At 43.1% G+C, this 23908-nt stretch overlaps 1 protein-coding gene across 2 annotated transcripts in view; it reads right to left on the reverse strand.

Moving 5' to 3' along the window:
- Window positions 1–22116, reverse strand: part of ELF5 (E74 like ETS transcription factor 5) — a 43465-nt gene extending 21349 nt beyond the window's left edge. The window contains exons 1-2 of one of the 2 annotated variants that reach the window (XM_036762246.1): window positions 21996–22116; window positions 4720–4953 (exon numbers count right to left, since the gene is read on the reverse strand). In XM_036762246.1, coding sequence (XP_036618141.1) covers window positions 4720–4953; window positions 21996–22116 — 355 coding nt within the window. The remainder of the gene's footprint in view (window positions 1–4719; window positions 4954–21995) is intronic. The other variant, XM_036762247.1, reaches the window with a different exon arrangement.
- Window positions 22117–23908: the final 1792 nt, after the last annotated feature.

Raw genomic sequence — 23908 nt, forward strand, 5'->3', positions numbered from 1 at the left:
TTGGAACACCTTGTGTTAAAAAGAGATATGATCTGGTTGCATGACACAGTGGAAAGAACATGGATTTGGAATTAGAATACCTGAGTTCAAATCCTACCCCTTGTCATTTACTACCTCTGTGACTTTGGGCAAGTCACTTAACTGAGGCTTACTTTTCCTATCTGTAAAATAAGGAGGTTGAACTAGAAGCAGAGGTGTCAAACTGAGGGCCATGGGACTTTTGTGGCAAAACTCCTAAACTAGATTAAAGTGTAATTGGGAAATGTAACAAAATAAATAAAAATACAATAAAACATAGATAGTGTCAATCTGTGGTTTTCTGAGTCAATATGTGTCGGCAGGAATCCAGTTTCTACTTAGGTTTGATGTCACTGGCTGGATGACTCCCAAGATTCCTTCCATCTCTATGATCCCAGAAAGATCTAGATTCCTTTCCTGAGCTGTGTGAGCCTGGACAGCACACACACAGCCTCCACGGGCCTCAGTTGCCTCGTCTGTCAAAGGTGGCTAATAAAACCAATTCCATCAGCTTAGATTCAAGGGACTCCTAGTGTGCGAAGTGCCTCCACCAAAGTCGGTGACTTACCATGGAGAGTCCTAGGGAGTTGCCTGAATTACATATAGATTCAGTGACTTGGCCAAGGTCACACACCTAGTAAACGTCCTGTTTTTCTGACTCTAAACCCAGCCTTCTATCCATTATGCTGAACTGCCTGTGTGATTGTGCTTGAACTCAGTAGCTCCCAAAGATGTTGGGAAAGTGTGGGGAAATGAGAGATGAGATATGAGAGTGCTTTGGAAAGGGGAAAGCGATAATTAGATGACAAAAATAAGGTTGGTTGTTCACTGAACAAACACTTCCCATTTGTACAAATCTTATAATATTTCTGATCTGGTAGAATATAAGCTCTTTGAGGGCAGGGGCTAGTTTTCATTTTATTTTTGTAACCCCAGCACCCAGTACTGTGCTTTGCACATAGTGGTACTTAATAAGTGATGGCAGAATTGAATGGAATGCAACATTGACAAAAAGGACCCTACAATGTAACTTCTGAGTGGCAGCTAGTTGGCCTAGTGGATAGAGTACTGGACGTGGAATCAGGAAGACCTGAGTCTGAATCCCATGTAACCCTGGGCAAATCTCTCTGTGTTTCAGTTTCCTATCTGTAAAATGAGGTTAATATAGCCCCTTCCTCCAAAGGTCATTGAGAAGATTGAGTAAGATAATAGATGTAAAATGCATCGCAAACCTTAAAGCTCTATACAAATCCTATTACTATTTTAAAAATAATTTGAGATAGCTTTAGCTTTTCATTCATTTATTTATTTCTAAGTCTTAAGACTCAGAACCTAGGGCTTACTTTCCTGGTTCTTAAAGACACAGGGTTGAGGACCTTTCTCAGACTTCAAGGTGATATTAGCCACATTCCTTTCCTTCTGACATTGAGGAGGGGAGATCTGTTACTTGACACATTTCTCATCAATTTGGACTTGGAAGCCTTGGGTCTGAGTCCTAACTTGGTGTAACTGTCAGCTATGTGACCTTGGACAAATAATTTCCTTCTCTGTTTCTGTGTTTCCCCAGCTGTAAAATGAAGCTGTTTTAATAGAGAGAGGAGGTCAGGCACTTGATGGTCTTAAACGTCCTTTCTAGCTCTGATTCTATAACTTCTCCCTCTCCAATGATCTGCCTCACCTGGGAGATGGCCACCAGGTGATGGATTTTGGCGGCCATAGTAACCAAGGGCTTCATCCCTCATACCAATCACTTACTCAGATCAGTATCTTTTGTAGGAAGGAGGTCCCTGGTGAGAAAAGGTCTTTAAGCCTTTGTTGGTACCTTCAGGCCACAGGAAGCTAAACTGACTGCAGGTGAATCTTGCACTTTTGGACTTAGGGCTATGAGGGCCCAGAGAGATCCTTTAGTCCCTTCCAGAAATATGACCCTAGGATCTAGTCCAGTTATGAAGAATGTTGGCATCTCCCGTCCTGACCAGACCACACCTACAATATCATGTTCAGTTTCAGATGCTCCATTTTAAGAAGGCCACTTGACAAATTGGACAGTATCTGGTAGAGGGCAATCAGAGAGGATGGAGGGAAGGTGGAGGACTTTGGGGTCATGCCATGTTGGGATCAGCATTCAAAGGAATAGTTGTGGTTAGCCTAGGGAAGAGAAGTCGTGAGTGCCAGGGTGAGGAATGACTGTCACCTGGAAAAGGGATTAGACTTTCCCTGTTTGGACTCAGAGGATGGAAATAAGGTTGCAATGGGGCAAAATCCCTAACAATCTGAGCTCTCTAACACCGGTCCTATAAAGGAGTCAGGTTCCCTCTCATTGGAAGCCTTCAAGCAAAAGTTGGATGGCCATTTGTCCACAGCGCCAGAGGGAATATTTTTTCAGGCACTCATTGGATTAGATGGCTGCTGAGGTCCCATTCAGTTTTGAGTCCATCTTCATTATGAATACTACTGTCAATGACTTTCTTTTTTCTCATATTGTATTTTTATTTATTTTGTTAAGCATTTCCCAGTTGGTTCAGGCTATGCGCTGAGAGTTTGATACCTCTGACCTAAATCCTTAGGTAAACAGAGGCAGGATTGTAATTTCCTTTCAATCAACTTGGCATAAAGTAAACGATCATAAAATCATGGGAGGCAAGTCAGGGACCATCTGTCAAGTCTCTCACCCAGGACAGGAATCTCTTTTGCAGCATTCTTGATAGATGGCCATAGAGTGTGTGCTAATTCTATCTGGGCAGGTCCCATGGTCTCTCAACCTCAGGGTCCTCATCTATAAAATGGGGGTCATCATTTTTACTCTCTCTGCCCCACAGGGTTGATGTAGGGAAGGACTCTATAAATAATCAAATACTATATAAATGGGAATTATTACACAGAGGAAAGAATGCTGGTTTTGGTATCAGAGGGTCTGGGTATAATTCTTAACTCTTTCCATTAGTAATTGTGCGAAAGTTCACTTCATCTCTCTATGACTCAGTTCTTTATCTGTAAAAATGAGGGGGGGGGGGGTTGGGCTACATGGCCTCTGAGGTTCTTTCTAGGCCAAACCTATCTGCCTGTGATCACCATTATCTCCACTTACTGCCAGCCAGGAAGACTCAGGTTCACTCCCATCTTTGAGACTCCATGAGCTATCTACAGAGTGGAGGGTTTGGACTTAATGATGTCCAAGGTCCCTTACGGCTCTAAATCTATGATCCACTGAGCACTTAGTCTAGTGTTTGGGCACGGTAAGTAGATGCTTCATAGATGTTTATTGATCGATTTATCTAAGAAACAATTCATTCCCCTAAAGGTCAAGAGCTGCTGGGGTAGTTGAGATTTAGTCATGCTCTTGGCGCCACCTTCTGGCAGTTTGGTATATGACCGCATTGGAAGGGCTCTACCATGAAACCTCATTGATCGGAATACTAGGGCATAAGAACAGGGTCCGGGTTTATTGAATGCTTTGGTTAACGAAGATAGGAGAAACCCGTTTTGTTCTGGCTTTGTTGTTGTGAATTTCTATCAAATATCTATTGTGGGGAGCAGAATCTTTCTTTGGTATTTGCCCATCTCCAAAGCCCTGGAGTGATTATTCTAAACATGAATTCTCCTTGCCCAGTCCTATCACTAAAGATGAAGAAAACGATTTGGCTGCATCCGGTCTGGTTCCAGGAAAGCCCCTGGAAGAATTATTTTCTTTTCATGCTAAATCTGAAAAATATGCTTATTTTGTCACGATTTGCCCACTTCTCTGAGAAGCCGAGTACTGCCAAAAGATTTCTGAGATTTGAGTTTTTTCTGCATTGGAATCCTGATGGGCTAGAATTTCAGGAGGCTATCTAGCCCATTCCCCTGTTTCTGGATAGGGAGGGAAAGCATTCAAGACTCAGGATGATACAATAATAACTCGCATTTATACAATGCTTTAAAGTAGGCAAAACACTTTACAAATATCTCACTTTATCCACGTAGCAACCCTGGAAAGTCCGTAAAGTCCCCATATGGAGGTTAAGTGACTTACCCAAAGTCATACAGCTAAGAAGTGTCTGAGATCACTTTTGAACTTGTCTTCCCGATTCTAGGTTTAGCTACCACCCAGCTGCCCCTGGAGTTACCTGCCTTAGGAAAACTAGGGTTAGGGTTGATCTGAAGTCAAGATTCCCTGAGTTGAAATCCTGCCTCAGATACTCACTAGTTTTTACCCTGAGTAACCTCTCTCAGGCTCAGTTTCTTCATCTGGAAAATGGGGATAAAAATCACGCCTATCTTTCAAGGTTATGGTGAGGATCAAATGAGTTAATATTTATAATTGCTTTGCAGACCTTAAAGTGTGATATAAATGCTAATTATTATTATTATTATTATTATTAGGTGTAGAAGCATAGACCTTCATCATCGTCCTTTGCAATTGAAGAAGACCAAAGTGACATGATGTCAAGGTCAGTGTATGGTGTGTCCGACCATGGCTGATTAAACCAATGCAAGCTTGGAAGGTTTTAGCACAGGTTGGGTACAACTAGTCCTTATAAACATTTGGGAAGGAATATTATCATTTTTAAGCAAAGGACCATGGTCCTAGAGGTAGGAGGGTCTCCGAGCCCATCTGGCCCAACCCCTTCATTTTATGAACAAGGAAACTGAGACTGAAACCCAAGTGACTTGCCCAAGGTCACGCAGCGAGGTGGTGGCCTCACGCCCCTCAACACTGACCTTGTGCACGGATGTTTTGTAGGATGAAGTACAGGTATTCCCCGCAGATCCCAGCTGCATCCACAAACTCCTCCTGGGTCATGCTGCACAGCTGAAGTCCGCTGATGTTGAAATGGCAGAAAGAGATGGAATTGGCGTCCAACTTGTACTGGTCACAGCAGAACTGGAGCCACTCCCAGACGTGGCGCTTTGTCCAGTACTCTGGGGGGACAGACGTCCAGTAGGAGTCACAGGCTAGAGGACAGAAAAGGGAGATTCAGAGGACAGCTCTTCCTGAAGGTCGTCTGGAAAGGGCTGTCCTCTACTAGCTTGTCCCACTAGCGGGATAAGCTAAAAGTCCTATCTCCCTCTTACCATTCCCACCTCCTGCCTTCCCAGACCCCTCACCGCAATAAGTTGCTCAGTTATGCAGCTAGGTCCAAAACAGCCCTTCAAAGGAAGGCGGAAAACAAGAGAGGACTGGGAGATATGAAGAGAAAATCCAAACTTTGGGGAGTCGCCATCATATCAAAGAAATACTTCCTAAGGATTGTGTCCTGGGTACAACTGTAAACACTCTCTCACACCCCAAAATATTTTTTCACCTAATAAAATGTGCCCATTAGGGACAAGTGCCAAGAAAAAGTCCTTCAAATCAACTGTTTAAGGATAATTCAGTTAAGCTAGGTAAAAGGATGGGATGGACAAAGGCTCTCTCCTGGGTGGAGAGAGCTCACCTGGAGGAAGGAAGCATGTGTCCTCTGGTATCTGCCTATTTTAATTCATTATTCTAGCTAACTAGGTGCTAGGCTCCATAGTTACTGCTCTAAGATTCATTTCTTCTCTAAATTTCAGTGCTTTGGGTCAATACACAGACTGCCCTGTCCTAGTTATAACTCTCAGAATGGAAGTGAAGTCAGGGGAATGGATTTGTGGGCAATGGAATCCTGCCATGGGCTCAGAATCCTGAGGCCCATCTCTAGTGTAAAGTACAGAGTGAATACTTTAGGAGGAAAAAAATAAAAGGAAGAAAAAAAGGTACTTTATTTTGCTTTAGATGTTCTCAGGGTCTATTCTGGGAGATTACTTAATATTGGCAAGCTCTTCTTGGGCCTCTCCTGCCAATTTCTGCCTTCCCTTACCACAGAGTCATTCTCTGCTGTGCTGGATTTTTCCTGGATCCCTAACAGTCCCTATCTCACCCACAGCAGATGTCTCTTAGAGAGGAGAGATGGGAATATCTCGGGGAACGGGGTAGAGGGGTCAAGAGGAGACCTTTGTCTGTTTCAGTGGACTTTTCCCACTTGACCCAATCCCTCTTTATTTGGAACTCTATGCACTGACAGAGGCTCAATCTGGGATAGGGAGGCTGGGAGCTGTCAGGGTTTGATCAAAGGTAGAAGCCAAGTTGCCAACACACCCATAATGGCCCAGGGAAGGACGAAGCCAGGAAAATCAGCCAGGACGGGAGGCCTGGTGCCGCAGAGGGATGCAGGAGAAAGAAGCAAATAGCTGTAGGAAGAGTCCAATGTATCTCAGTAGTTCAGGCTGCCTAGAGTCTATCTCTGTTAATCACCAAAGTATTTAGTCTGTGTGGGTCTTTCAGGCAGCAGGTAATTGGCGCTGTAGTGGATAGAGCACTGGGCTTGGAATCAGGAAGACTCATCTTCATGAGTTCCAATCTGGCTTTAGACATTTACTGGCTGTGTGACCCTGGGCAAGTCATTTCACTCTTTGCCTCAGTTTCCTCATCTGTAAAATGAGCTGGAGAAGGAAATGGCGAACATTCTAGTAAGAAAACCCCAAATGGGGTCATGGAGAGTTGAACATGACTTGCTGCTGTGGCTGTTATTATCCTACTCCTGGGACAAAATGGAAGAAGGAGTAACTGAATGAAAAAAAAATACTATTAAGCTCTAACTTTGTACTTAAAAGCACTATGCTGAGTCTTGGGCATGGAAATAAAACATTAAGATAGTTCTCAAGGAGTTCACATACTAATAGGGGAGATAACACATTTGGGAGGTTTTAGCTGTAAGGCAAATGGAGAGGTCCCATGGTCCTTGGGATGCGGCAGCAAAGTAGATGATCAGGTCTCTTCTTTACCGTGATTTTCATTGATAAAATTGTACTCTTTCTGACACTGAATCATTTGATATTGCCAAGGACTTTGGTGGGGAGAACCCTCTGGAGGGTCTTTGCAGTTGTGGCTGCTGAGGAGGTGGGGCCGCAGCCCCTGCAGAGGTAAGTGCTGGGTCAGGTCTTTATGGGTGTTGCTTTTCTGAGTGATGGCTGCAGTGCCTGGGCTGGAAGCAGGACCAGTGATCTTGGAGGTATTTCTATCTCCAGGAGTCTGGGTTCATCAGTTCTTGGCTATTTCCACTGGGGAGTCAGTGATCAGGATGATAATGCTGGTTTGACTTGCTAGGGCTCTCCACTAGGGTGCCTTGATTCTTCACCTATGCTGGCTCTCCTGACCATAGGTGGCATCTGGTGGGGATGGTCAGCCTTTCCTCCGTGGTGATCACTTGCCTAGATGATGGCTTCAAGGGCTGAGCTAGAAGCAGAGCTGGTGGTCTAGTGGGTAGGGAGTAGGGCATTGGTATTTTCACAGCTCTGGACTGTATCCATTGGTCACTGAGGGGGAGGGAGTGGTTGAAGTGGTTTAACCAGCCTGCCCTATACCATTTCCTGCCTCTTCTTCCTTCTTCCATATGACAGATGTTCCAGAATTTAAAGATAGACATTATGTTGATGCCTCTCCTCTTTTAGTCTTCTCTTCTCCAGAATAAAAAACCCTAGCTTCTTCAACCAGTTCCCATATGGCATGAACTCAACATCTTCCACCATTTTGAATGCCCTCCTCTGCACAATATCTCATTTATTAATATCCTTCTCAAACTTTGGTTCCCACAACTGAGTACAACTGGTATGAACTTCCTGTGGTACCTGTGTGCTCTTCTATCCTATAATTGATGGCCTTCATGAGTTTCTCAGTCCCCAAAATTCATCACATGGTAGCCAACTTTCTGGAGGCGCTAGGTGGCTCACTGGATAGAGCTCTGGGGCCTGGAGTCAGGAGGACCTGAGTTCAAATTTGACCACAGACACTTACTGTGTGACTTTGGGCAAGTCACTTCACCCTGTTTGCCTCAGTTTCCTCATCTGTTAAATGAACTGGAGAAGGAAGTAGCAAACCACTCTAGGATCTTTGCCAAAGAAAACCCCAAATGGGGTCACGGAGAGTCAGACACAACTAAAAACAAGTGAACAAGGCGACAGAGCCTTTACGAACTTAGGGTGGTCATCAGACAGCAGACATAGCTATGGTGGCTAGGTGACCCAGTGGATATAATGTTGGATTTTGTTGTCAGGAAAACCTGAGTTTAAATCCTACATCAGACACTGAGGTTCGTAACTTGAACAGCAAATCACTTAACTTCTCTCTACCTCCCTTTCTTCATCTGTAAAATGAATAGCACCTGGGCTTTGCCAACCTTAAAGTGCCATGGAAATTCTAGTTAACATGGTTGTTATGGTGGTCATTCCTCATACTCATAGCCTGCCCATTTTGGTAGAACCTGCTCAAGCTTTCACTGTTAGAATTGCCTTTGAGAATCCAGCACTCCTACATACCACAATAAGACACTGAGAAAGACTTTAATGGAGTAGATGGGCTTACCATGTATTTGTCGAATGAATGAATAAATATGTAAAATATAAATAATAATTAGTGGTAAATAGCAAATTGATTTTAATCTGATTAACGCTCAAAGCATCTTTCTTTCCCCACTTAGTATGTGCCATCTGCGCACAGAAAACAAGCATAGCCAGTCCTGGATCGACTAGGTGCTCAGTTTCCTCACCTGTAAAATGAGAGAGTTGGCTGGCTTGATTTTTGAGGTGCCTCCCCACTCCAGATTTTACAATCCCATTAACAAAGGCAGCTCATATCCCAAAGTGCAGGAAGCTAGGAGCTTGAGGATCTAATCTCTAGTCTTACCTTTGCCCCCAATTAGATCTTAGGTAAATCACTTCCCAGCTCTGGGCTTCCGTTTGCTCTTAAGTCAAATGGAAGCACTGAGTTTGGGGTGAGGAATTTGGGGGAGGAGATACAGAGAGACTCATGTAGAGCATCAGTTAAGGAGGGGGAGGGGTGGCAAACCGCATTGGGTCTGGGATTTGAGTCCAGCTCGGCTGTTAGTGTGAACAGAGGCAAGACACTAACCTTGTTAGGCACCTCTTCAAAATGAGGGAGTTGGGCAAGACTAGAGGTTTGGAACACAAGGCACAAGCCAAGCCAGATCAAAATGCAACTGGGAACTATTTAACAGAATAAAATGTAGTAAATGTAAATGTAGTAAAATGTAGATAAAATTACATTTGAAAACCGGGTCAATACATATGTGGCCTTAGGTGTGGATGAATGGTTCTGGTTTCTATCTGAGTTTGATACCATTGGACTAGAGGATTGTTGACGTCCCTAAATCTATGTACCTGCGACCACTAAGGTCCTTTATGGTGCTACTGTCCAAAGCAGCTAATGCCGTCTTCTCCCTTCAAGTTACCTTTACATGCTTTGTGTGTATTTTGAATAAGCAGCTAGGTGGTGCCATAGAACATAGAGCGCTGGGCCTGGAGTCAGGAAGACTTACCTTCCTGAGTTCAAATCTAACTTCAAATACTTACTAGCTGTGTGACCCTGGGAAAGTCACTTAACCCTGTTTGCCTCAGTTTCCCCATCTATAAAATGAGCTGGAGAGGGAAATGACAAACCACTGCAGTATCTTTGCTAAGAAAACTCCGAAAGGTAGGTCACAAAGAATTGAATATGACTGAAATAAATGAACAACAACATACAAGCATATGCATTTATCTATATATCTTATATTTACATGTTGTCTTCTTCATTAGAATGTGAGAGTAGGGACTATGCAGTTTTTCAAAATTTAGTTTTGCTTTGCTTAGAATCTCTAGCTCTTAGCGGAGTGCCTGATGTATAGTGAACATTTATTGACTGCAGTTCATATATCAAATATATGTCATAATTAAATCAGTAATGTCATTGCTCCTGGAAAGGTGTTTTAATCAACTCCCTTATGGTCCTACTTACCATCCCTGAAACATTCAGAACCAAAACACCTCTCTCAGGGCGCCACTAGAATGTAAACTGCTTGAGGGCAGGCCTTACTGTTTTGTTTTGTTTTGTTTTGGTTTTTTATCCCCACTGCTGTGCACAATGTTTGGAATGCCCAATAAATGCTTTTTTTATCCGTGCATCCAGATTTTGGTGGCACCCCCATGGAGAGACCCAAGAGTAGGCATTATAACTTGACTTCATCGAAGAAAACAATGAGGAAGAATTGGTGAAGTCAGGGCAGGGTACCACCCATGGAGGCTCAGCAGGGAGGTCCCCAGGACTCTGGAGTTTGTGCACCAGGCTCCTCAGGCTTTGTTCTCCTCGGAGGGTTCCTCTTAAGACAACAGCTCCCCAGAGCCAAGGATTTGCTGTTTCTTCTCCTCATTTCTACCTGAAGGTAACTTAAGGGGCCCTCTGGCTTTCCTGGTGTCCTGGCAAAGCCATGTTTATTAACCTTGAAATTTTTCTGTAGTTGGTTCTGAGACTTTGCCCTGGCTATGATAAACATCAATGCTGTTGGCCATCGGAGAGCCACGGTTCCTTCTTTTTCATAGAACAATTCCTGCTGAGTCTCCCTTACTCCCTCTGGCCTGTTTGCTTTGGCTTTTTGAGAGGATCATATTATTTCTGGAAGCCAGGAGGCCTTCACGGATTCAGAGAAACGCCTGGGTGGGGAGCGGCTGCTGACACCAACCGTGAAGGTGTTGCTGGCACCAGGGAGCCTTCTTCCACAGCTCAAGCCTTTGAACCTTTACCCACAGAGCCTGCCTTGTATATAATCTCACTTGCCTTGGAAGGAGTCAGAAAGCCAAATCATGACATGCTTTTGGGAGCAGGAGGGGAAAAAAAACAGACCCCAAAACTGAGGCCAGTAACTAAAAAAAAAATAATAACCCAGCCAACCAGAAGAGAAAATTGTAATACAACTGACAGCTTTTTATTTCGGAGATTCTTAACCTGGGATCTGTGAACTTTTGATAACTATATTTTAATATGACTGGATTCTTTGTAATGCTACACACTTTGTCTTATGCATTTAAAAGCATTTTTCTGAGAAGGGGTCCATAGCCTTTGCCATATTGCCCAAGATGTCATGACACAAACCTGAGGTTAAAACCCCGGGTCTATTTCTGCTTATGTGGGGAAAGCAATCACTGACCCTCCCTAAGTGGGGGAGATGGAGAGAGACCAGCACCACAGACTAGCAAAAATTAGGACTCTGGGAAATAATAATAAACATTTCTATAGCATTTTAAGGATTACAAGTTACTTTGCAAAATCATCTTCTTTGATCCTCTCAACAACACTAAGGAGGTAGGTGTCATTTATTGTCCCCATTTTCCAGGTGAGGAAACTGAGATAGAGGTTAAGTGACTTGCCCAGGGTCACACAGTTAGTAAATCTCTGAGGCCAGACTTGAACTGAGGCTGAAGGAGGTTAAATAAATTGCTCAGGGGCATTACAGGCTGTAAGTGTCTGGGGCAGGATTTGAGCTCCGGTCTTCCAGATTTCAGGTCCAACTGTGCCACTGAGTTGCCCCTAAGATACCTTAGAACCATAGTGTCTGATTCAGAGCTAGAATGGACCTCAGAGGCCAACTGGTCCAGTCCCCTTGTTTTATAGTTTTAGAAACTAAGGCCCATAATATAGGTTAAGTGACTTGCCCAAGTCATACAGATATTAAGTGTCAGAGATGGAATTTGGACTGGAGTCCTTTGGCTCCAAAGATACACATTGAGCAGAAGGGCCATCAGAACATAGAACATCAGATCCCGGAGGGAACTTATATGATATGAGGATTGGAAAAGGTCTTGATTCTGACACTTTGTGACCTTGGGTGGGTCAATTCACCTCCAGAGGCTTCACTTTCCTCATTTATAAAAGGATTAGGTCATTTCTGAAAATACTTTTCCCTCTTGATTTATGGTTCAATGATCTGAAGAACACAGAATGTCAGAACTGAGAGGAACCTTAGAACCTAGAGTGTTACAGACAGGAGGCCTTTTAGGAATTGTCCAATCCAGGCCCATCATTTCTACAAGTGAGCCAAGGAGGCCCCGACGAGGGCAATGACTTAGCCATGGTCACAAAGTTAGCAACCAAACAAGAAACCTCAGTTCAGTCCAGCCACCTTTCCAGGATGCCCCAGTGGGGTTCCCTTTGAAGCACTGACAAGTTGGAGACAAATCAAAAGAAGTCCTTCTTTAGTTATCTTAAAATAAGTAGCGGTACAGACCAAGTATGTGCATAGCTTCCTAAAAAAAATCAGATAAATTCACAAGTGGCAGATTCCAAAGGTATTGTTAATGGAAACCTGGCTGTTTGGGACCCATCCCCATCAAAGGCCAGTGTCAGGGGGGACAACCATGTCTCTTCTCTGCCCTTGATGGACCATGGAGTTGGCTCAGGGCTTGTTCTGCTACTTATCAGTTGTGTGATCTTGTGCATTATCCATGAGACTTTACTTTCCTTTTCTATAAAATGGGAGAGTTGGATTAGGGGATGGGACCTGGGATCATGAGAGATAGATCCTAGGTCCCTTTGATCTCTAGAGCTTACAGGCCTATATTACATTCATGATATTCTTAATTCTGTTGTTAGTCATCAAAGAAACATGTTCCAGATGTTCAGGGTCTGAGGAGGGGGAAGGGAACAAGCATTTATTAAGTGCTTACTATGTGCCAGGCACTGTTGTAAGCTCTTGGTCCTCACAACAATCCTCCACTTTACAGAGTGACTTGCCCAGGGTCACAGAGCTAGGAAGCGTCTGAGGCTGGATTTGAGCTTCCTGAGTCCAGGCCCAGCGATCTATCTACTGCATGACCCAGAGACGAATAAGACATGATTGTATATAGTGGTCGTGCCCAGGAAAGTTCTAAGAGAAGCCCTTTTGCTCTCTTGCCTTTCCTTGGCAAAGTACGATGTCCCTAAGGTACTAATCAACTGATGAGGTCTTTAATGAGGCTGCTCTTGGGCCATGTGGTTCCCTACCAGGGTCACATGGTTGTACCAGCCTCTTTGGAAGGAAGAGAGTCCATGTCTGTCTACACATCGCTGCCTCCTTTTCTTCCTGACCTCTCCAATACATTTGCTAAGAAAACCCCAAATGGGGTCACAATCCACTGTTGAATCCAGTTGAATCCAAATCACAATCCATTGTCAGAATCGGACAGGATTGAAAACAACAGAGCAAAAACATGTGCATGTGTGTTGTGTGTACATATGTGTATATATGTATATATGTGTGTTATGTGTGTAACTATGTATATGTATAAATATGGGCATACTACCTTAAGAGGTGGTAAATTAGACAGACCAATTAAAAATTGTGTGGCTTTTTGGTAGGGAAGGAAAAGGAATAAATGTATAAATAAAATAAATTTATATCCCATCAACTATGTGCCAGCTACCATGCTAAGTGCTTTATAAATATTGTCTCATTTAGTAGTTCAGGAAAGGTGTGAAGCTCTGGAGCCTACCCCTTTGGGGCCTGCTTTCCTATGATCTCCATACAGGTGCCTGCCATATGAAGGTGAAGTGGATCAGAAGGTCAGAGGGGTGATGTGAGCTCCTTAGGGTCATGGAAGGAATCTAAGCGTGCGTAACTGGACACTGGCTCATGAAAATCTTGCTGAAATGCACTCCCAATAAAAGTGATTTTTTTTTCCCCAATGAGAGTGGAAATGTGATTTCTCTTTCCTTCAGGTGGTTGTGAACAGTCCTGAGAGTGAAAACTATATGACTGGTGGTGGTGCAAGATCTCGTCCAAATCAGGATTCAGGGAAGGGGGCCTTCCCCATAAGTTACTTAGCCTTGAGGAGAGAAATGACCAGAACAAAATAATTTAAAGGTAGCGGCTAGGTGGCACAGTGGATAAAATACCAGCTCCAGAGTCAGGAGGACCTGAATTCAAATCTGGCCTCAGACATCTGATACTTACTAGTTGTGTGACCCTGAGCAAGTCACTTAATCCCCATTGCCTCAAAAAAAAAACCACGAAGTAATTTAAAGAACTAGAAATCAGGAGGCAGACTGTCTGGGTCAGGGGAAGACCTAGTTTGGACACCTTTGCACCTGTAATTAAAATTATTTATTAGCATAAAGAATTGGGAAAGAATTCTGCCTGGGGCAGTGCTTAAGACTGGTAAGTGGTAAGAGGATAATACGATGTATGGTCCAATGAATTAAAGCTTTGTCAGTGAAAGGAATAGTTTTATGAGGAGGGAAAAAAACCCAACAAAATGATAAATTGCTTCCAGGTTTCCTCATAGAACTGGTCTGACCCCATCCACAAGACCGTTCTCCCCTTTCCTTCCAAATTTGTGGAATGATTTAGCTTGAGTGGAAAAAAAGAACCCTGGAGAAATGGAAGAAACCTAAGTGGAAAGAAGGGAGAGGTTGGCTGGCTCGTTGGAAAAGGATTTGGCCTCAACAGTGTATAAAGAATGTGTCTGATGAAGACCAAGAAGCCATTTTCCATGGACAGTCCTATAGTCCGGCACAGCCCAGAATACCTCAGATCTGACCAAAAGATGCCAAGGAATTCCTCGCCAAATTACATCAAGGGCAAGAGAGTTCACGGCTGCAAGTCACAGGGGCCGCACCCAACTTTGCAGACATGCCACGAGCCAGGATGGCTTCCAAAGCCTTCCGTCATCTCTTCCTCGTCTTTCAAAGGCAATACGTGTGTGTTGAATAAGATATACCTGGGTGGTAACCTGTGTGCTAATCAGAGTCAGAGACTAATGTGGCAGACAATGCAAAAGGAAGAAATGAATCATCGGACATCAGTTTCCTAGACTTAGTCAAATGAGCAAAAGTTTGGAAATATGGAGGTAGAGCTTGGGTGCTCATTAAGAGGCCGTGTGGTTACTCTGCTCTCAAGATTGGGGGTGAGAAAGGAATATTTGAAGAACATGAGATGAAGTTGATGCTATATACATCCCAGCATCCAATCAGACCTCTCCATTTTGTAATTGTGTGGGATGGTGGTGGAGGGCAGAGATGGGGAGGAGTTTCACAATTAATGAAATCAGAATATTTCTTAATGAAATAGTTTCATGACTTTAGAGTACATATGATTGAACAAACTGTTCTCGAGGTCCTTGAGAGTAGGTACTTGTTCTTGTCTTTTTATCCCAAGCCCCCAACAAAGAACTTTGTATACAGCAGGTACTTAATAAAGGCATGTTAATTTTCGCCTGCTTTGATCATAGGCTCATAGAGTTAGGGCTGACAAGGTGGGGGCTTTGAAGGCATCAAGTCCACCTCCATTTGATAATATGAGGAAACTGAGGCACCGAGTGGTTAAGTGACTTGTCCAGGATCCCATAGTGTCTTAAGCAGGATTTGAACATAGGTCTTCCTGACTTCAAACGCAACGCTCTATTTGCTATTATGTGATTAGCTGATATGATGAAGGTAAAAACAGCCAAACAGTGCATTCGAATTCTTAATTAGAACGATGAGCTGGAATCAGTTTGGTAAATATCCTTTGAGCACCTGAGGATGGCTGCATATGTTCATGAGTACTCTGTGAGGCAAGTAACTAAGCCCTGTGATTTCCACTTTAGCGATGAAGAAACAATACTGGAAGGGCTAAATGACTTACTTGAGGTTAGACAGAGAGTGTCAAAGGGGTAGAATTTGAACTCAGGTCCTCTAACTGGGGAGGCAGTGCTCTCACCATTCTGCCATCCTTTCCTTCTCCTATCTTACTTTCCTTTGGATAAGAGTAGGACTCAGTGGGCTCATGTGTAATTGTCTTCTATACTAGGCAGCTAGGTAGCACAGTGGATAGAGTGTTGGTTGGACCTGGAGTCAGGAAGCCCTGAATTCAAATCTTGACTCAGGATGTCCCTTGAGCCTGGAATGCTCTCCTTCATCTCTACCTACTGGCTTCTCTGGTTTCCTTTAAGTATCAATAAAATCCCACCTTCTACAGGAAGCCTTTCCCAGCCTCTCTTAACTCTAGTGCCTTCTCCCTTTTAATACTTTGCTATTTATCCTGCATGTAGCTTCTTTGTACAGTACATATTTGTTGGCTTATTGTCTTCCCATAAGATCAAGAGTACCTTGAGGACAGGAACTACCTTTTGCCTCTTTTTAAATCTCCAGTGCTTGCCACTGTGCCTGGTACATAGAAGCTGATAATAATATAATAAATTATTGACTGACTGTTACTAGTTGTGTGACCCTAGGCAAGTTACTTAGCCTCTGTTTGCTTCAGATTTCTCAACTATAAAATGCGGATAATAATAGCCCCTACCTCCCAGGGTTAAGGTAAGGTAAGGTATGTAAAAAGCTCTTTGCAAACCTGAAATCCCTAAAGACCTCTATCAAGGTGAAGTGGAAGGAAAGTAAACCCCCACGGGAAACTCTTCAACATCCGGCTAACCTCTGAGAACTCAAGCTAAGGTGAGATGCTGGACAGCTCAGGAGCTAAGAGGCTGGCTTTTTCCCCCACATCTTAAATATGTCTCCCAGCCAATTTCTACCCCTGTGAAATGAGAGAGTCATGGAGGTTAGGAGGAGTTAGCAAAATGTAATTTTATAGATTGGGGCATTTTACAGATGGGGAAAGTGGAGTATATATTAACTGCAGACATATCTGCAGTAAAGGACCAAAGGTGCTTACTCAACGCCAAGAGGAACCTTCCAGAGCCAGCACTCACCAAGAATCACCTCCCTGCCTCACCCAGGTAGATCCCCCTGAAGGCTCTCCATCAAAATCCAAAGGACCCAGATAGAAAGTCAAGGGCAGTCCTTCCCTAAGGAGCAGTAGTTAGCCAGCGGCTAGTGTAGAGAGAGACAAGCAAGGAAGCTTTTCTTTTTGATTGGTTGGTGACTTTTTTGGTGAGATAGGCTACTCTGAGGGCTTCCTGATGGGTCTGGGTAAATGAATTAAGCCTCTCCCATCATCATGAGATCCTGGATTTAGACTACTCCCTTATTTTACAGATGAGGAAACCAAGGGGCAGGGGGATTAAAAAGACTTGCCCAAGGCTGCGCAGGCAGTGATCATTAGAAGTGGCATTTCAACTCAGAACCTTTGACTCTATCTACTATACCTCGAGCCACCATAGAATTTTAGAACTGGGTCTAAAGAGATCATTTAGTCCTAACTTGCTGAATTGAATGTTTAGTTGTACCGAGGGAGATAATAGTCTCACTGCAGCCCTAGTCAATGCCATTTAATTATTTCTATTCAGAAAACATTTATCAAGCATTTGATTTGCTCGACTAGGAGCAAGTTACAGCGCTAGGAGTAAGGAATAGAAAGTAAGAAAAAAATCATACACAGTCCTTTCCCTCATGGAGCTTACATTCTACTGAATAAGACCGATCTGGAATATTATGTCCGATTGTTGCTGCTGCATTTTAGCAAGGTCATCAATAAGCTAAATTTGTCCGGAGAAGGGTGACTGAGAGGGTAGAGGTGACTGCTAGGTGGCGCAGTGGATAGAGTGTTGGATCTGGAGTCACGAAGACCTGAGTTTAAATCCTGCTTCAGATACTAGCTGTATGACCCTGGGCAAGTGACTTATCTGCTTTCTGCTTCGGTTTCTGCATCTGCAAAATGGGGATGATAGCATCTGCCTCCCAGGGTCTTTGTCAGGATCAAATGAGATCGTGTTTGTAAAGTTCTGCATAACTACTAGCTATTATTTGCTTGCTCTCTCTCTTTTTTGTTTCTTTTTTCTTGTAGTTTCTCCCATTGGTTCTAATTCTTCTTTACAATGTGACTAATGTGAAAATGTTTAATATGAATGCAAATGTAGAGCCTATGTCAGATTGCATGCCTGCTTGGGGAGGGGGGAGGGAAAGAAAGGTAGAAAATTTAGAACTCAAAATCTTATAGAAGTGAATGTTGAAAACTAAAAATAAATAAATAAATAAAAATAAACCCTAGCTTCGAAGGGGCGTGGGAGCTGCCAAAGAGCTGCTGTGTGGAAAAAGGCTTAGGTTTATCCTGTCTGGTCCTGGCAGAATTAGGAGCAACAGGTAGGATTTGCTAAAAAAAAAAAAAAAAAAAAAAAAAAAAAAGCAGATTTAGGCTCAATTTCAAGACCAGCTTGTTAATGAAGAGAACTGTTTAATAGAAGAATGGGCTGCCTTGGGAGGTGCCAGTTTCTCTCTCCCTGGAGGTCTTCAAGATGGGGCTGGATGTATGATCTGTTACCGAATCGGTTAAAGGGGATGCCTGCTCCAGTATGGTTTGGCCAGTTTGGACACTGCGCTCCCTTTGGAGCCCTGAAATTCTGTGGAATCATGGCATGGGGGAAGTGTGGTTAGTTCAGATTCTGCCAACTCTTGAGTGGCAGGGATGCATGGACTAGGGTAGGAGCCCATGAAAAGATGGTCATGGGGTGAACAAAAGATTGGAATTAGGTTCAATGGCACCTCCAACTAGCTTGAGTTTCGGGTTATGGATATGAATCTGCCTCTGAATTCCAACTCGCCAGCATGAGCTCTCACAGACAAGCTCACTTACCGGATCTCAGCCATTCATAACCTTCCATCCATAACTAATCCCTACCTTGCCACCATACCCAGAAAATAGATTACACTGCAGTATTTCCCTCCTTCCCTCTCTCCTCCCCTTGCCAATCTAGGCACAGACGCAAGTGAGGTCATGGCTCTAAATAGCCCATGAATTCCAATGACCTTTTAGGTCCCTTTCAAATGTGAGATTCTGTGATTCCATGAACCTTCTCATTTTACAGTTGGGAAAACTGGGGCATATAGCAACTTCAGACACATCTTTACTTTCTTCCCTCTGGAAATGACACTACTTTCTTTTTTATCTTTATGGACTTTATTTTATTTTTAGTTTGAGGAATAAAACGAGCATTTTTATAACATAGTATAATAAAAAAGACGACTGCACACAAAACTGCTAATCAGTTATACGCAACTTGCTATTTCTTTTATATATATATAAATTGCCGTATATATTATATATATAGCAAAATTAGCATGTAAATTTTTTTTCCTTTTTTCTTCCCTCCCCTCTCATCTCATATACTAAAAAAGCAACTCACATGACTTCATACACTTGCTAGATATGCACTTAAACCATTGCTTGTCTCTGCAGATGTCACAACTTTCCTTACTTAATTCACGCATTAGTAAAGTTTTGTTCAATTGACTGGACAAATGTTATATCCATTCACATAACTACAACTTGTCCCAGACTCTGGGCTGCGTTGCTGAAAGGATAGCCCCTTTCTATATTATCTCCCTTAGTGATCTCATCAGTTCCTAAGTGTTTTTCCATCTCTGTGTAGATGATACATTCAGCCTTCCTCTCTTCAGTGAGCTAGAGTTCATCACCAACCACCTTTTGGACATCTTGAACTGGATGTACTGCAGGCATCTCAAAATCACCATATTTAATACTGAACTAATTTCCCCACTCCCATCACCACTCTTCTTCTGAACTTCCCCCTTTCTGTTGAGGGAACCACCCTCCTTCCAGTCCCCCAGGACTGCAATGTTGGTATCATTCTTGACTCCTCACTCTCACTTACCTCCTGTATCCAAGCCATTGTCAAATCTTGTGGTTTCTACCTTCACGTCACCTCTGGTATTTGTCTCCTCTCCACTCACACAGCCACCACTCTCCCGTAGACCCTAATCTCTCACACCTGTTCTATTGCTAATTAGCACAATTGCTTGCTAATTGGTCTTCCTAACACATCTTCCACTCAGCTGAATTTCAGGGGGTCCCTACTTCCTCCAGGATTAAGCTTCAAGTCCCTGGCATTTAGAACACTTTACAACCTAACCCGGCCCTACTTTTCCAGTTATCCTACATTACATTATTCACTCTACAATCGATCTACTGTGGCCTACTTTCCTTTCTTCCCATCTTCGTCATACAGCCTTTGCACTGATTGTCCATGTCTGGAATGCTCTCCCAGGCTCCTGGTTTTTCTCGATTCCTCCAAGATTCAGTTCAAATCCCACCTTCAAGAGGCCTTCCCTAGGCCCCCCCAGCTCTTAACACCTTTGTTTCTGAGATTATCTTTTATCTACTCTCTGTATATCTTGTATATTCCTAGTTATTTACCTGTCTGCCTGATTAGAAGGTGAGCTCCTTGAGAGTGCAGACCATGTTTTTGCCTTTCTTTGTATCCCTAGTACTTAGCATGGCATACAGTAGGTGCTTAATAAATACTTGCTGACTAATTGATTCAGCCTAACATCCTTTCCCAGCATTTTAAGGCAAAGTAACATGATGAAATTTTCCTGCTGTCCTTGTGCAAAGACCCAGAATAATAACCCATAAAGTTTATTTGAAGAGGAGATGTGGGTACACTGGAAAGAGCCTTAGATTTGGAATCAGAGGTGCTGGGTTCAAACCTCTGCTTTCTTCCTTACTTTTTGTATGGTTTTGAGTAAGTCATATTACCCTTCATAGACCTTGGTTTCTTCAGCTATAAAATGAGGAGGTTGGACTGCAAGCCTTGGAGGTTTCTTCTACCTTTGAACCTATCTTTAGGTTTAGATCTGGTTTCAGATATTTTGAAAAGAGCACTTACCAGAAGGTGCCTGGGTCCCTTATGTTTAATACATGCTAACTGGCTTCTTTTCCCTGAGAATCTGGTTCTCCTGCTGATTTGCCAAATGCTTATCTGGCTGTACTGATTCCATGTTAGCAGAGCATGGGGAGCAGGCTGGCTCTCAACTGCCTTCTTGCCCTGTTGGCTCTGCATGTACAGGGGTTTGGGGGTTATGGTTCTGATGGTCCTAGGACCAGTTTAGTTTTTGCGTCATCACCCACTGCAGCTACTGAAAACCCTGTCAGCTTGGTAGGGCAAATTAAAATCATGTGTACTCACCCGGGACTTTAAAAAAAATGTAACACTCAGAAGACTTAGTCCTAGAAAGCTGGTGAGAGTTTTTATGCTCACATCACAGTGGCATAAAACAAATGACATGCTCTAAACCTTTTAACAGCTAGGTGACACCATAGATAGAGCACTGGGCCTTCAGTCAGGAAGAGCTGAGTTCAAATCCTGCTTCTGATACTCAGCAGCTGTGTGATCCTAATCAAGTCACTTAACTTCTGGCTGCCTCAGTTTCCTCAACTGTGGGTAATAATAGCACCTACCTCCCAGCATTGCTGTGAGGATCAAATGAGATAGTATTATTCAAGGCACTCAGTACAGTGCCTGGCATATAGTAGGAGTTCAGTAAATGCTTCTTCCTTTGCCTCTTAGCCAATCACCAGTACTAAGCATTATAACTTGAGCTCTCTCTGTCTCTGTCTCTCTCTCTCTGTCTCACTGTCTCTCTCTCACTCTCTCTCTCTCTCTCTCTCTATATATATATATATATATATATATATATATATATATGTATGTGTGTGTATGTATGTATATGTATATGCACATATATAATATGTATATGAAAGTGTGTTGGACTTGGAGAGGACCTGAGTCCAATCTCCAGCAAATCATTTAACCTTTTTGAGCTTCTCTTTCCTTAATTTGTAAAAGGATGGGATTGAGTAAAACTGTCATTTTTATTATATTGGACCTGCCTACCCATGAACAAGTATTCCAAATATTCAAAGTATTCAAATCTGATTTTATTTGTATAAAAGTTTTTTTTATAATTTTATTTTTATGGTTCCTGGGTTTGTTTTGGCAGGTGTACTCTCAGGTATTTTTAGGAGATCTTGAGAGTGAAAAATAAAGACCACAATCATTTTGGAACATCTTGAGGGTTCATCTATATAGAAATTCCCTGACCACCTAGTGGCCTAGTGGTGGCAAGTAAGGAATAATAAAAATAAATAAATAGCAAAACATGCTAGAGTATAGAAAAGCAGATGGCCTCAACCATTGCTAGAACTACTTGCTGATAAGAGATGCTACAGTTTTATTTACAGTTTCACAAATCAAAAATATTTTGTCCCTTAAAAATGGTGGGATTGGACTAGATGGCCTTTATGATCTCTCCTAATTCAACATCTATGATCCTCTGATTTCCCCTGGTTCTTTGCCCTGATCATGTGGAGACATTCCTTCCTGTTGATGGGAGGGCAGAAGCCTCCCAGTGACATTGATCAGCAAAGAAAATAATTGAGGTTAATTTCAAGTCCACTGAACCCCAGGTTTGACATGGATTCCCCACCTTAACCTACCTGTTTGATGTTCAAAGCCAGGGTAGTACTCTTCAGTCCCAAACAAGTCTGTCCATGACATTAGGGGGTCACAGAAGGACGTGTTGGGCAGGAAGGTGCTGTGGGTTACTGAGTCCAACATCACTCTGAAAGAGGAACACATGCATATGAGCTGGGGTGAAGCATGACCAGGGAAGCAAGCCATCTGGAAACTGCTCACTGCACATAATCCCACTAATAGGATAATCCTTGACATTTTACCTTGTGCCTTCTTGGGTTGTTATGCTTTTTAAAATTTTGGAGTCCTGATCTGCGATTTCATCAGCATAGGAACTCCTATTAACGGAAGGTCTCCATCAACGCAGATTGGAAACTCCCTTGGAATTTATAGCTTTAGAGAGCTGCTTGGGAGCACTGAGAGGTTTCAAGGCTTTCCCAGGATCATACAGCCAGTATTTGTCAGAGGCAGGACTTGAACCCAGGTCTTCTGGATTTCAAGGCTAACCCTCTACCTGATATATATCACAAGGCTTCTTGTTATACTGTTAGTCCTCATAATATCTCTCCCCCCATTTACCACTCCCTCCCTTCTGCACCACTCAATCCCCAATTGAGACCTCTAGAAATACTCATATCTTGGGTAATCTCAGACTGAAGTGTAGGGATGATTTTTGGCCCAAGACTATTGAGACAAGAGTTGGCAGAAGACTGGCCCTCAGGCCCTTTAGTTTCCAATCTGATGCTCTAGTCTTTCAATCAATCAACAAGTATTTATTTACCTAATGACTACTATGTGCCAGGCATTGCGAATACTAAGACAAAAATGTAGCAATCCTTACCCTCAAGAAGCTTACATTCTAACACAACAGCCAACATACGTCATGTGAATAATGTGTGCCAAGCACTGTAGGGGATACAGAGATGAATAACACACAGCCCTGTCCTCAAGAACCTTATATTCTAATACCTAAATAACTCTAATACAAAATAGAAGGGCAGAAGAGAGGTAGAAAGAATTACGTCAGCACTGAAATAGAAAACCTTTCCAGCTGGAGGATGAAAGAAAGCTCCTAGGAAGAGGAAGCTTTTTGAGCTGGTCCTTGAAGGATGGGTAGGATTTTAACAGGGGAAAATGAGGAGCAGGACACTCAATAGCAAACATTAGGTGCCTACTGTGTGCAAAAGGATATACCAAGGGCAGGGGAAGCAAGTATGTGTACAACACAGACCTTATTCTCAAGACAATCACAATCTAGTAGAAAGGCAGTGTGGTATTACTGATGGGACCCTGATCTTAAGAGCCAGAGGGACCTGGGTTCAAATCCTGTTTCAGACACCTGTGACCCTGGGCCTCAGTTTCCTCATCTGTAAAGTGGGAAGGGGTTGAACTCAGCCTCTAAGGTCCTTTCCATCCCTAAATTCGTGATCCTAAGACACAGGTACAAATAATGATCACACAAAAGAGAACTGGGTAAGTGAGAAAGGGAGATCCATGAAGGTGCTATGAGAAACGTGAAGAGAGAGAGAATGCTCTGAGCTTCAGGGAGAGTCTGGGAAGACTTCATGGAGGAGACAGTACACTAATTAGGTCTCAGAGGAAGGGAGAGGCTTTAATAGAGGTGACATGGGAGTCCCTTCCAGGAACAGGGAATGCGGCTCACAGATGGGAGAGGGAAAGGGAAACACAGGATATAGAAAGAAAGAAGGAGCAAAGGTCCGGAGATGGGAGAAGGTGGGACAACCAAGGGATACAGAAAGGAGACAGGAACGCATTCACAGAGCCAGCAAAACCCTGAATGTACACAGGAGACAGGGAATCCTCCAGTTTGGATGGAGGAGAGAGGCAGAGGGAAGAAAATTAAGTAAGCCAGCAGAGGGAGGGTGGTGCCGGATTGCAGAGGGCCTTGAATACCTGCACAGGAGTTTGTACTCTA

The sequence above is a fragment of the Trichosurus vulpecula genome, chromosome 6, assembly GCF_011100635.1.
Source record: "Trichosurus vulpecula isolate mTriVul1 chromosome 6, mTriVul1.pri, whole genome shotgun sequence".
In the NCBI taxonomy this organism is placed as follows: Eukaryota; Metazoa; Chordata; class Mammalia; order Diprotodontia; family Phalangeridae; genus Trichosurus; species Trichosurus vulpecula.